The sequence below is a fragment of the Conger conger genome, chromosome 12 (assembly GCF_963514075.1).
Source record: "Conger conger chromosome 12, fConCon1.1, whole genome shotgun sequence".
Classification (NCBI taxonomy): domain Eukaryota; kingdom Metazoa; phylum Chordata; class Actinopteri; order Anguilliformes; family Congridae; genus Conger; species Conger conger.
Window position 1 is genome coordinate 47,469,052 of NC_083771.1, and position 13,964 is coordinate 47,483,015.

The window sequence follows — 13,964 nt, forward strand, 5'->3', positions numbered from 1 at the left end:
TCACTGGCATTGCATTCAAATTCAAATGAGCGTCCCAGCAGTTACCGTGAATTAGTTCAGTTGCTGGACTGGTTTTCTGCTGTAAACTCGGCGTTCCACCAAGTCAGGGTGTCATGATCTGTGGTCTGTGAATTAATTTCATTGTTTATTATCGTTTATTTTTGTAATTTATTGTTTTTCATACTCATGTTTGTGGCGGCACGGATGATGCAGTGGGTAGCACTGCCGCCTCACAGCAAGGAGGTCCTGGGTTCGAATCCCCGTCGGCCGGGGCCTCTCTGTGTGGAGTTTGCATGTTCTCCCCGTGTCTGCGTGGGTTTCCTCCGGGTACTCCGGTTTCCTCCCACAGTCCAAAGACATGCAGGTTAGGCCGATTGGAGAGTCTAAATTGCCCGTAGGCATGAGTGTGTGAGTGAATGGTGCGTGTGCCCTGCGATGGACTGGCGACCTGTCCAGGGTGTATTCCTGCCTTTCGCCCAATGTATGCTGGGATAGGCTCCAGCCCCCCTGCGACCCTGATCAGGATAAGCGGGTTCAGATAATGGATGGATGGATGGATACTCATGTTTGTCTTGACAGTCATGGTATTCCTGTGTTTGTGTCTGCCTTACCATGTGCTTGTGTTTTCTTTGTCCTGAACCCCACCCTCACCTGCCTCTGTTAGCCACGCCCCCTTCGGTTTATTTACATAATCATTGCCCTGATTGGTTCCCCCTGTTCCTCGTTTTCTCTGCCTTTTAGTTGCCTCCTCTGTTTATTTAAGCTCCCCTTTGTTTGGTGTTCTTTGTCAGATCGTACCAGTATCTGCCCGTAAGGTTGGTGAGAAACGCTGTCAAACTTTTGCGCTGCTTACCTTTGCGCTGTTCTGTTTGTAGAATATTTTTGTTCCACATTCCCTGTAACTTCTGAGCTTTGGATTTTTGTGTTTTACTTGTTCTGATTTTTGGAGAATATTTTTGTTCACGTTCCCTGTAACTTCTGAGCTTTGGATTTTTTGTGTTTTACTTTTTATTCCTGTGGTCGGCTGTTGTGCATTGTCCATTTTTGAGGACTTAATAAACCCTGTTTTTGCGCTCCATGTCTGGTCTGCACTTGGATCCTTTACCGGCATCCTCATAACACAGGGGGCTTATGATGTAGAAAGTATAAATTATATCGTTTAACAAAAAACAAATAGATGTGTGCAGTTTGATTGGCAATGCAGTGTATTTTTGACTCAGCATCCGGTCATCAAATATCTGGTCTGAAAGAGGAAGCACAGCAGTTTTGCACAATGCCTTAATGTTTCAGTAACATAGTTTATACAGACTCATAATTCTTTTTAATTTTTTCTTTTGGAGCTTTTGAACTCAGGATTCAAAAATTTCCCCTCAACAGCATTCACTGTGAGGGTCTGGAGGAATCTGGTCCTTTTCTGGCCAGAGTTCCACCAAAAGTAAAGCGAAGAGGTGCCACACCCACTCTTCCAAGAAAGACTGCAAAACCAGAACATTGCCTCACAGTTAACTGTTGGGTCATTGTTAAAGGCACTCAGTTTGGAGCATCAGTCTCATTTCATCCTCACACTTTGCTTTATTCTTTTGTAGAAAAAATGTTGCAGCTGAACTGATTCCAGAAGAGATTTCATAGGTAAGTGAAGCTAAATTAAACATCTTCATATTACTGGCTAATATAAACGGCTTCAGACAAGCACTATAGCACAGGACCGTGCAGGACTTTGTGCTGGGCATGGGAGGCAAATGAAACAAGGGCACCATTGGTGTTATTCACAGCTTATCATACCTGCACAGAAAATTCCCAGTGTTAATGCAACGCTAAATGGGGGGGGACTACGGATAAAAGTGTTGTAATTTGTACATGGTGAAACCAAAATGTATTGAAGCCAAAGCTGAGAATGTGCAGTACCATAATTTCCTCCATTACTGCATATCTTTCACACCGAATGGTTTCAGATCTTTAGAAATGTAATACTGGACAAAGGGGAACTGAGTAATGATTGTTTCATTGATTGAATGAAAAAAGTTATCAAACAATAAAACATTGAATGAAAAAGTCATTGCCCCCTTAAATTTAATTTAACCACCTTTAGCAGCAATAATTGTAACCAAGTACTCTCATTAATTTGATATGAGATTTCCCTCATGACGTATGAAATAAACTTCTGTATATCTACCTAGATTTGTGTCTCGTGTTAACTACATTGACCACATCTGCATTTATTTAATCTCAATGAACTCCTCACTCCCCATAGCTGCTGTATGGCTTGATCTTATTCCAGAATACTGAATTTTCTGTTTGTGGTTTGGCCTTATTCTTAATGTTGCATTTTCGGTCTCTGTCTCCCCTATAATGGCCCAGCTTCAGTATTTACTCATTTCCCATGCCCATTGAGACAACAGCAACATTTTTAATAGACCTGTTTACTTGCGATTGCTGAAGCTTTAGATTTCTGTACTTTAGTGATGCTACATGTCTTTTCTTGTTATTAGTCTGGTTTGGCACCATTGCTCAAAATCCAGGTGAGTTGCTCTGGATCACAGCATCCGCTAAATGAAAGTAGTCTCAACCCTTTCAGACATGCAAAGCATTACTTTCGGTTTACTTTTCATGGAAGGGAATTACCTGGTTTCCTTTCCATCTCCAACCTCACATTTCTACATTTTGTACAAGGTGCTTTGACTCTTCTTGCTGTAACTGTGTGATGTTACAAAGGTTCAAAGAAGGGAAACCTGATTGATTCCGTGTATAAAAGATAAAAGTAAAGAGCTTGACTTGAGATGCTTTGTCTCTCTAAGCTTAGTAAAGGGAGACTTCGGGGTGATTTGATTGAGGCTTTTAAATTCATTAAAGGAATTAACCAAGTCAACTACAGGTGATTCTTCAGGGTGAGTTTGGTTAGCACAACAAGAGAGCATAAATGGACATTGGCCAAGGATAAATTCTTCACAGATATTACAAAGTATTCTTTCACACAGAGTGGTCACTGTGTGGAGTAGCATGTCAGGACATGTAGTGGAGGCAGAAACACTGGGGGGTTTTCAAAACCAGGCTTGATACGGTGTTAGAAACTATCTAGCTTTTAGGCAAACTAAGCAGGAGGTACACTTTAGTGTTTGGTAAAGGTGAGCATTGCTGGGCTGGATGGCCTGTTCTCATCATTGTGTTGTGTTGTGTTGTGTTTTGTTATGTTATGTTTGCCCAGACGGATGCAGATGGAGTGCCCCAGTTGCAGCACTGAATGTGGGCAGAATGACAAATTCTGCAGTGAATGTGGCAACAAACTGTGCTCTGCAAGGAAACCTGTCCCAGGTAAACCTAGCATGCTAGTTAATAACCAGCCCCCCTAGTTTAATTTTCATGTCATTACTTAGCTAGCTATCATTCACCCAGCTTGCTAAACTAGTCAAAGCAGTAGCAATTTCAACTTAACAGTTTAGATGACTGCCCTAATGGGTAAATTAGGTAATGTACTCACCAAGATAAAAGACAATGACGGTTCTCTTCTAATTTAGGTTTATTTTGCAGTAGTGCTCAATTGTGCTGACAATAGGCTGAATGTCTTTGTTTTTTCCATCATCGACTATAAAGGCTGTTTAAGGATGAAATTTGTTTTGCTAATGTTTTATGCTTCAAATGAAGACAAGGTTTTCATGACTGAACATTTATAGGATGTGCATAAGATCTTCAGCTGACTGACCCAATGGCGAGACCACAAAAGTTCAAGTTAAAGTCTTTATTAACTTAGACAAGTAGACAAGCCAAAGTCAAGAACCAGCAAACAGGTGTAGAATAAACAGTTCTTAAACAATACTCCAAGCAGGGGTCTGATAGCCAGGCAAACAGATGCAACAAAAACAATTAGATAGTCCAAACAAGCGGATGAACAGAATTGAAAACCAAAAACACAAACCGATAAATCAAAGGGAGTCCAAACACAGTGAGTCAAAGACGAAGAGAAGGGTAATCCAGGACTCAGAAGTCGAAAGCCAAACAGGTCGATACACAGGTAATCAGACAGGAAAAAAGACTGGAAAGTATCGCGGAAGCACATGATAATCTGTCAAATACTACACAAAATATAAGTGTATATAGGGAGATAACAAGAGGAAACAAGAATCCGGTGAGTACAACAATCAGGAAGTGGAACACAGGTGAAACAAAAGGCAAAAATTCTGAGGACTTACAAAATATAGACACAGAAAACGCAGACCATAATAGCGCCACTGTGATGCTGAGCCATGTCTTTTATGGTGCTTAGCTGAGCCACTAGTGCTTAGCTGTGCACCATTGCACTGCTTTAAAGAAACTCCATCCATCCATCTTTTATCTTAACCCGCTTATCCTAAACAGGGTCGCAGGGGGGCTGGAGCCTATCATACATTGGGCGAAAGGCAGGAATACACCCTGGACAGGTCGCCAGTCCATCGCAGGGCACACACACCATTCACTCACACACTCATACCTACGGGCAATTTAGACTCTCCAATCAGCCTAACCTGCATGTCTTTGGACTGTGGGAGGAAACCCACACGAACACGGGGAGAACATGCAAACTCCACAAAGAGAGGCCCCGGTTGACTGGGATTACGAACCCAGGACCTCCTTGCTGTGAGGTGGCAGTGCTACCAACTGCACCATGCATGCTGTCCTGCTTTAAAGAAACAGTTTTTTAAAATGACACATTTTACTTGGGGTGGATGTTAAGGGTTTGAGACCCTTCCTTGGACCTCACATAGCAGGGCGTGTGACTGTGGTCTGTCTTTGAGCATCTCAGGTGCAGATTCTGAGAATAGGGAGGAGACCACAGACAACCGATCCAGTCTGGGCACAGAACCAGCACCAGAGAACACATCCTCATGCCTGGCCCAGTCCCAACCCTCCTCTGCTGACCCAGCTAAGAGATGTTCAGCAGATACTGATAACATGGATGGGACCTTGAGTAAGGGCACTGCACACGAGGAGGAGGAGGTGAGATTTGACAAAACTCTGAGTCAAACTCCAGTTCTGCAGGCCACAATGTCTAGTTGTGGAGGGCCAAATTAAAAAAGAGCTTTGTGTAGGCCTTGCAAACAAGGATTGTGATCTTCCCAAGCAATCATTGAATTAAGCACTTGCTAAACACACCAAAAACCAGGAAAGACTGCAGCTTGATTGGACAGCCTCTAGGACTGACAGGTCCCAGCTGCATTATTCAACTAATTAAAATATGTTTTAAAATATTGTATAAAACAAATACCAACAAAGAGCTTGCAAAATGTGAATACACTGTCTGTGATGTTTTTCATTGCAGGAAACTGAAGACTCAGAGCACAGTGTGAGTGTGTCTGAAGATGAGACCATGAGTAAAGGTGAGGACCCCAAGCAGAAGAGGAGGGAGACATCCTGCTGGTAGGCCAGTGGGAGGTGCTCTTCCCTCTGGACCAAGCAGAAATCCAATGTCCCAGCACAGTGATAGGGAACAGTGTAGGAGGAGGGGTCCTGGCCCTAGACAAATTCACCAAAAAAACTTCCTCCTTCTGACTAATTGTCCTCAATACTTATTCACCTCAATATCTCCAACAACTTCCCTTTGCCATGTTTCCACAGCTGGAGAATAATGAGTTTCCAGGTGACCTACCTAGTGACAGTCAGGGTCTATGGCTCTAGCAGCAGTGATTTTTAAGTCTGGAATGAACTTAATTAAAGAATACATTTCTGTGACCTCTTATTAAAATGCGGTAAAACATGTTTAAATATAGACATAAAAATGTTTTTGTCTGGGAGCTCCACGGTGGTGCAAGGTTAAGGCATCAGACTTTGGTTCAACACCAGGATCCCAGTAAGGCCTGTGCATGAGGGAGCAGCTCTGAGGGTGGGGGGAGGGACTCGGCAGGGAGGATCACTGCATACAAGTGTCCCTGAACACCTCAGAATCATGGTCCAGGGCTAGAGATGACTTGATGATGAACAGGGTACAATCACTGGCCATAGCATCACTCAGGAATATGAAGCATTCAGTCTGTCAAGAACATTAGTCATTTTTTGATGTGCAAGTATATGTATGTGCATTCTTATGATTTTATTACTGTTCTACTGTGCAAATGTACTAATGCAGCTTCCATCCCCAATGACAGGAACCAGTCTGGAGGAGCTGCTGAGTGACCTGGGACTGGAACACCACCTGAAGAACAAGCTGACTCTCAGCCAGGCGCTCCACATTGATGGAGAGACTTTATCTGATGAAAACATCCAGTCTCTGAAATCTCTGCCATGGTGTTTCCTGAGGAAGCTGATGATGGTGAATGTGTCGTTTCGCCGAATGAGCTGCTCCTCAGAACAGGACACAGAGGCCCAAAACCTAGACAGCTTACTGAGCACTGAGCACAATGCACAGGACCATAGCAACAGAGTCAACCCCCTTGACCTCATAACTGCTGTATTTCTGTGTTCAGATAGCTTTCTCCAGCAGGAGATGGCTTTGAAAATGTCCATGTGCCAGTTCTCTGTGCCTCTGCTGATTCCTAAATGTGATACCAAGCAGTGCACTTTAATGCTGTGGGCCATGAGGGATATTGTGAAAAAGTACAAACCTCATTCTATGGAGGACCCAAGAGGGTTTGTGGAGGAGAGCATTGTTCTGTCTGACCTCCCCATGGTCTCTTTTGTGAGGCTGGGAAACAGCAGCATGTCCAAGTCTCACATTCTGAACCAGGTCCTCAGCAACCCTCTGCAGTACCAGGACACCTTCGTTCACAAAAACATGGAGTGCGGTGACACCCCAAGGAGGATTTCCAATGGTCTGGTGGAAATCAGCTGGTATCTGCCCAGTGGGAACAAAAACACTGACATCTTCTCTGAGCCTCTGGCTATAGCTAACCTCCGTGGGGATCTCAGAGACTCTGAAACTCAGTACGCTTTCCTCTGCCGCACATCTACTGCTATATTTGTGTTTTGCGACGACTTTGAGTTTGAACAAAGATTTCTGGAATCTATGCAATTTAAGACTTTTTTTTTGATTTTGATCACCAATTCACAGAGCCAGACCTTCAATGAGGATGACTTCAGGAGATGTGTTTCTGAGACAAAACCCAGGAACACCATCAAAAAGCATCGGCGGATGAATGATGCAGAATTCAACAAAAAATTGTGTTCGGCTATCCGTGGAATTTTAAAGGAAAACGTTAAAATGAGCATTGAAAGGATGTCTGATCTTGTCCATGATTTAGGGATCCGTATTGATGAAGAATACATCCAATGTAAGAGGGGCAAGCAGAAGGCTGATGAAATCACAGGAGGAATATCTGAAATATTGAGCTTCAAGGAGAAAGAGCTGCCCTTGCAAGGGACTGCATGGAAACAGCTGGCCAAACTGGAGAAGGAACAGTGCAGGATGAAAAATTCTGGGGAGAAAAACATAGAAGTTTACAAGAATGAGCTTACAGATCAGAGGCAGAATCTCAGGGAACAGCAGAGGGCTCACAGCATCTCCGATTCTATGTCCCGTTTCATCTCCGCGATGTGCAGTTCCACAGAGGAGCGCAAGTATTTCCTGAAGTGGATGAGGATCAATCTGGATAATCTGTCACGCAAAAGCCTTCCACTTCTTCGGGCAAAGTACAAGGAACAGTGTCAGAGTTCCTCAGAAAACATGGAGCTCATTGCACAGTTGGACAGGGAGATCTCCAGCTGCTCCTTGGGGACGGAGCACTTCCTGAGGGAAATGGGTCAGCTGTACGAGTCGGCCTGCTCACTCCCCAAAGCCCTCACCCCAGAGATTAAGCGCCTGCCACGTCTCTGTGCCAAGCTGCTACAGGAGGGCTTTCCTCTGGAGCTGGTGGATGGAGACTCAAGCAATATTCCTCTGGAGTGGATGACACAGGTTCTGAAAGAACTCCATGATCTAACAAGGAATACATGTAAGATCCGGGTGATCACTGTACTGGGGGTACAGGGCACTGGGAAGTCCACCCTCTTGAACACCATGTTTGGGGTCCAGTTTGCTGTCAGTAGTGGCAGGTGCACCAGAGGGGCCTTCATGCTCCTCATCAGAGTGAAAGAGGATTTTAAAGTGCGGCTTGGGTGTGATTACATCATGATTATTGACACTGAAGGTTTGAAGGCACCACAGTTGGCACAGCTGGATGACAGTTATGAGCATGATAATGAACTGGCCACTCTGGTGGTGGGGCTGAGTGACATCACAGTCATCAACATCGCCATGGAAAATTCCACGGAAATTAACGATATCCTGCAGATTGTGGTGCACGCCTTCCTGCGCATGAAAGAAGTTGGGAGAAAACCCTGCTGTCAGTTTGTGCACCAGAATGTGCCAGACATCTCTGCCCATGACAGTAACATGAGAGACAGGAAACATCTGCTGGATAAGCTGAATGAGATGACCCAAGCAGCAGCTAAGATGGAAAAGAAGGGAAACAACTACACATTTACTGATGTCATGGAGTATGATCCAGAGAGAAACACCTGGTACATACCTGGGCTCTGGCACGGCCACCCTCCCATGGCCCCTGTCAGTGTTGGCTACAGTGAGTCTGTGGATCTTTTCAAGAGGAGTGTGATTGAGAAGTTTATGGAACAAAAATCTGGAAACAGCTCAGCACACACAATCATTGAGTTCCATGAATGGACCAAGAGCTTATGGAAAGCAGTGAAATATGAGAACTTCATCTTCAGCTTCCGCAATAGCCTTGTAGCTGAAGCTTATGCTCACCTTTGCACTGAGTTCTACAAATGGGATTGGGCCTTCAGGAAGAACATGTACTCCTGGCTAATGGAAGCTGAGACAAAGGTGTCAAACTTTGGCACAGAAGCAGAATTTAAGAATTTGGATGAGTTACTGAGCCACCTGAAAACTAAGGCCTTGGTAGAACTGGCGAAAGGGGAAAAGCTTATTTTGTCCAACCTCACTGAATTCTACAAGAGGCAAGAGGGACATGTTCACTTGGTAGAGAAGTTCAAGGAAGAATTGAACAACACAGCCAAAACTATCAGGAGGAAGACAGAGAACTCTGTGACAAACAAGCTTGAGGCAGCGGTGGAGATCAGAAAGGGTATGTTCAGGTTAGAGAGCATCAAGAAAAACCACACAGCCAAAATGGAGGAAAAGGTGCAGGGGCTGATTGAGAAATGCAGGAAAAGTAAAGATCTGTCAGATCAACAGTTGGTGGATGAATTTGAGAAGATGTGGAATGAGACCGTGGAGGAGCTGCGGTTCCCTGGCATGGAAGAACAAGACATTGTGCAAGACATCTACCACCAGCTGTGGGTTAACTTAGAGATGAAAGGCAGCTTAGTACGTGAAATACTGTCAAAAGTGGGCAACTTGTCTGGATATGGAAGCGAGCCATTCAAAGTGAAAAGTGAACATCTGGCATTAAATCAAAGGATTCAGAATTTTGACTTTGGAAAGGAGCTGAAGGAGTTCCAGCAGGTAGTTGATCACATCATTGAGCAGAGCAAGCAGTTTGTCAATGAGAAAGTGAGAACAAAATCTGATTACCATAAAACATACACAATAGACTTGCTTTGCATTGGAGACAAAATCCTGGACAAGAATCTGGAAACAACTGCTGAATTTCAGGCCAAGCTGAAGATTCACATCTGTGGACATGCAGCACGGGAGTTTAAAAAAATGCATCTGGCTTTCATCCATGCAAATGATCCTCGTCACTGTCTGGAACAGTTCAAGCAACAGTACTACACAGACTTCAAGGACCTGTTCAACAAAAGAGACCAGTGTCAGAAGAAAGCCAATGATTTCACTGTTAACTGTCTTCAACCTGCGGTGAAGGAATACATCACCAAATCTCTGGGCCCTGACCTTGTAGATGAAATGTTGACAGGACAGACAGCCATTGATTTCAGCACTCGAACCTTCTTCCAGTTCTCAATCCTTGAGCAGCTACTTAAGGATGATAACTTTCAGGACTTTGTGAGATACATAAAAAATTACGAGACCTTTGTACATGACTGGATATTGAAGCTGATGGTGAAGCAGTTCTCAGAGGGAGATAGCCTCAGGAACATTGAGATGAATCACCTGAAGGTGATGGTTAGAAGAATAAAAGAAGCCATTAAGACCTCACAGATGAAGGCAGCTGAACAGGCAGCAGGAAGGGGTGAGGAGGCCCAGAACATTCAACAGTTCATTCAGGATATCTGTAGTGACCTACAGAAGGAGCTTGTCATCCCCAAAGACCCCCTCAGAGCAGTCCTGGCCTTAAACTCTGCCAAGCCAGAAGACTTTTCCCGGTGTCTGGAGGTGCTTGTGGATGAAATGGAACAGGCCTTTACCGCAGAGTTTCAGAAAGGTGGGGATGTGAGGGCCAGGCTGACCTCACTGCCCTTTCAGCCACAGAAGGAGCTGTTTAACAGGGTGTTTGGCTGTGGGAGGCAGTGTCCCTTCTGTGAGACCCCCTGTGAAGCTGGTGGCAAGAGCCACACAGAGCACTTTGCTTCCATTCACCGTCCTCAGGGCATTGCGGGATGGAGATATCATGAATCACAGATATTACTGAGCAATATCTGCTCCACTAATGTTGTCAGTGAGAAGCACTTCAGGTTGACTGGAACAGAGAAGAAATGGCATCCATACAAGGACTATCGGAGCATTTACCCTGACTGGCTCATCCAGCCTGACACCAGCATCCAGGCCTCAGACTACTGGAAGTACGTCTTCAGCAAGTTTAACAAGCAGTTTGCCAAGGAATATGAAGCCAAGTCTGCTGATATTCCCCCCCATTGGAAATGTATAACCCAGGAACAAGCCAGGGAAAGTCTGAAGGAATCCTTCCTTATGAAAACCGGAGACCGGAAAACAATAGTCTGATTTATAGAACAGTGCATACGCACATCCCACGCCAATTTTCCTTTATAAATCACAATCAACTCTAAATGTGGCGCAGCTTTGCCGGCTTCATGTCCCGCCCACAGTTGCCTATAAATAGGCAGTGAAACGCCCCTAATGAATATGCATTTCACGAAGACGACAATGGCAAACGCTGAAAAGAAGGCCACGAAAAGGGATTTCAGCCATTTGATTGCCTCTGAAAAGCTACAGGTGTGGGAATTATCCTGTAAATGACGAACAGTTCTGCACAACGAATGTGATGATGACGATGATAATAATAATAATAATAATACATGTTATTTGTCTAGCACCATTGAAAACACAGTTACAAAATTAAGAGATAAAACGAACAAAAATTTATAACAATAAACACATTATAAAACGTAATAAATGAATATGATAACAATATATGAAACTATGCTCGTATCTGCCCGACTGACGCATTGTAAACGGCATCAGTGCAGCGCAATTTGTCTGACTGTTCACCATATTATTTATGAGAATACATTTAATAACATGAAGTATTGTTTAACAATTCGTCTACATATTTGAGGGATTATTTTACAACAACATCTCCGTTTATATTTATCATCCTAAATCATATTTTTTGGGCACTCCAGGGAGCAACAATCAAACAGCTGTTTGTTTATTCGTTGTAAGAGAGGCTTTTATCCGTTTTTGCAAATTAACTCTTCGTATATGATACGTGAGAGGTAATATTTCATTACATTACATTACATTACATTGCATGGCATTTAGCAGACGCTCTTATCCAGACCGACGTACAACAAAGTGCAAATTAAACACAAGAAAAAGTGCAAAGAGGACCTGAGAGGACAGTATAGTTCCGAGTCCTAGTGTAAACATGCAGAAAATCAGAACCCTTTAAGAGTACAATCAACAACAATCAATTTCGATTTATTTTACACAGTGGTATCTGTTGTATATCATTTTCGACTTCTCTCGTCGCCAAATGTTGTGTTGCACTTAGGAAGGGAGAGAACCCGTATAGCGAGATTCAACAACACAACACTTTTATAAGTATAACACGTCCTTACAGCAGCCATACCCAGCCACAACTCCCGGCAAATCTTTATACCTTTTTAAATCCTGTTTCACTTCCCGTTTTCCTGGTCTTACGTCACGAGCATTAAAGGCACAGTTTCTCATTTCTCCAGTTAATGTGCGTACGCATGGGTCAGAGTTTCCGTGGAGGACCGCACATTTTCCGGTCAAGTTTGTTTTTTATAAATGCCAAAGTTTGCTTAGAAAGTGGCGTACGCATTCTTTTGTGCCTACGCAACGTTTATAAATGAGGCCCCTGATCACTGACACAGACACTGCTGAATTTCTGCAGCCTCCCCTGAGTCTTCTCTGGTTCTATGAGAGATAATACCATCAGCAGCTCATTGTACTCATAAAATCATATTCATACTACAAAGTGATATTGCCTCTATCATTACCTATGCAGCATTTATCTGTACAAATCCTGCCTTTGAATCATCATGGCTGATCTCTGTCCATTGTTCCATTCATTCGGATAGTAAATAGGCTGTGATATTTCAACAGTTTAATTTCATATTGTCACCTCCATATTAAAGAAAATACCTACTCTTGACCCCTTTGCTCTGAGCAACTACCGGCCTGTCTCTCTTCTTCCCTTTCTTGCCAAGACTCTGGAATGGGCGGTCTGCTCCCAACTGTCCACTTATCTTCTTCACAACAATCTCCATGACCCCAACCAGTCCGGCTTCAAGAGTAGCCACTCGCAGTCACTGAGGCACTCCACTCTGCTAAAGCCAAATCCCTCTCCTCTGTCCTCATCTTCCTCGACCTGTCGGCCGCCTTTGATACAGTCAACCATGAGATTCTGCTCTCATCGCTGTCTGGGATGGGTGTCACAGGGTCTGCCCTCGCTTGGTTTTCCTCCTACCTCTCTGGTCGCTCCTACCAGGTGACTTGGAGGGGCTCAGTCTCTGACCCTCACCCCCTACAAACTGGAGTCCCGCAGGGCTCAGTTCTTGGTCCTCTCCTCTTCTCGCTATACATCATGTCTCTTGGTTCTGTTATCTCTTCCCATGGCTTTTCTTATCACTCTTACGCTAATGACACCCAACTCTTTAGTTCCTTCCCCCCCCGATACCCAAGTCACCACACAGATCTCTGCCTGCTTGGCTGATATCTCTGCGTGGATGACTTCCCACCACCTGAAGCTTAACCTTGCCAAAACTGAGCTTCTCTACATCCCTGCTAAGTCCTCTCCGTCAATCGACCTCTCAGTGACTGTTGAGGACTTTGTAGTTTCCTCCTCCCGTACGGCAAAGAATCTTGGGGTGACTCTTGAAAACTGCCTCACCCTGGCTCCACAAGTATCCTCCACTGCCAGATATACGCCGTATCCGTCATCTCCTGACGGAGAAAGCCACCCAGCTCCTAGTCCAGGCGCTCGTCATTTCCCGCCTGGATTACTGCAACTCCCTCCTTGCCGGTCTCCCAGCGTGTGCCATCAAGCCCCTCCAGCTGGTCCAGAATGCTGCAGCCCGCCTGATCACCAGTCAGCCCAGGTCGGCTCATGTCACCCCGCTTCTCATTGGCCTCCACTGGCTTCCTATTGCCGCACGCATCCGATTCAAGGTCCTAGTGTTGGCATTTCAGGCTGCTAAGGGGACTGCCCCACCTTACATCCAATCCTTGATCACTCCCTACTCCCCAGCTACACCACTCTGGTCTGCCAGCTCTGGTCTCCTTATGGTTCCCTCTCTACGTGCACCTGGCGGTCGAGCTGCACGTTCACGCCTGTTTTCCGTTCTGGTTCCTCAGTGGTGGAATGACTTGCCTACCACTGTCAGGACAGCAGAATCCCTCCCCCTATTTTGACGCAGACTAAAAACATACCTTTTCAAACTCTATCTTAGTCCTCCCTCCTGATTTCCCCCGCCCCCCTTTCTGATATCCCTATCCTCCTTGTCTAACCCCAAAAAATATATAATTGCACTTATGATGACTATATGTTTAGAACAGCATTTCATGTGTATTTTCCTAGTTATGGATGTGATGCTTTGACTTGTGGAAGAACCTATGCACTTCTAAGTCGCTTTGGATTAAAAGCGTCTGCCAA

General features: G+C 44.5%; 1 protein-coding gene across 1 annotated transcript; it reads left to right on the plus strand.

Annotated features, from left to right (window-relative positions):
- The first annotated feature begins 6,088 nt into the window (after window positions 1–6,088).
- Window positions 6,089–10,825, plus strand: LOC133141622 (up-regulator of cell proliferation-like). The gene has a single exon (XM_061262187.1). It carries the CDS (start codon window positions 6,089–6,091, stop codon window positions 10,823–10,825), a length of 4,737 nt encoding a protein of 1,578 aa, XP_061118171.1.
- The last annotated feature ends 3,139 nt before the right edge of the window (window positions 10,826–13,964 follow it).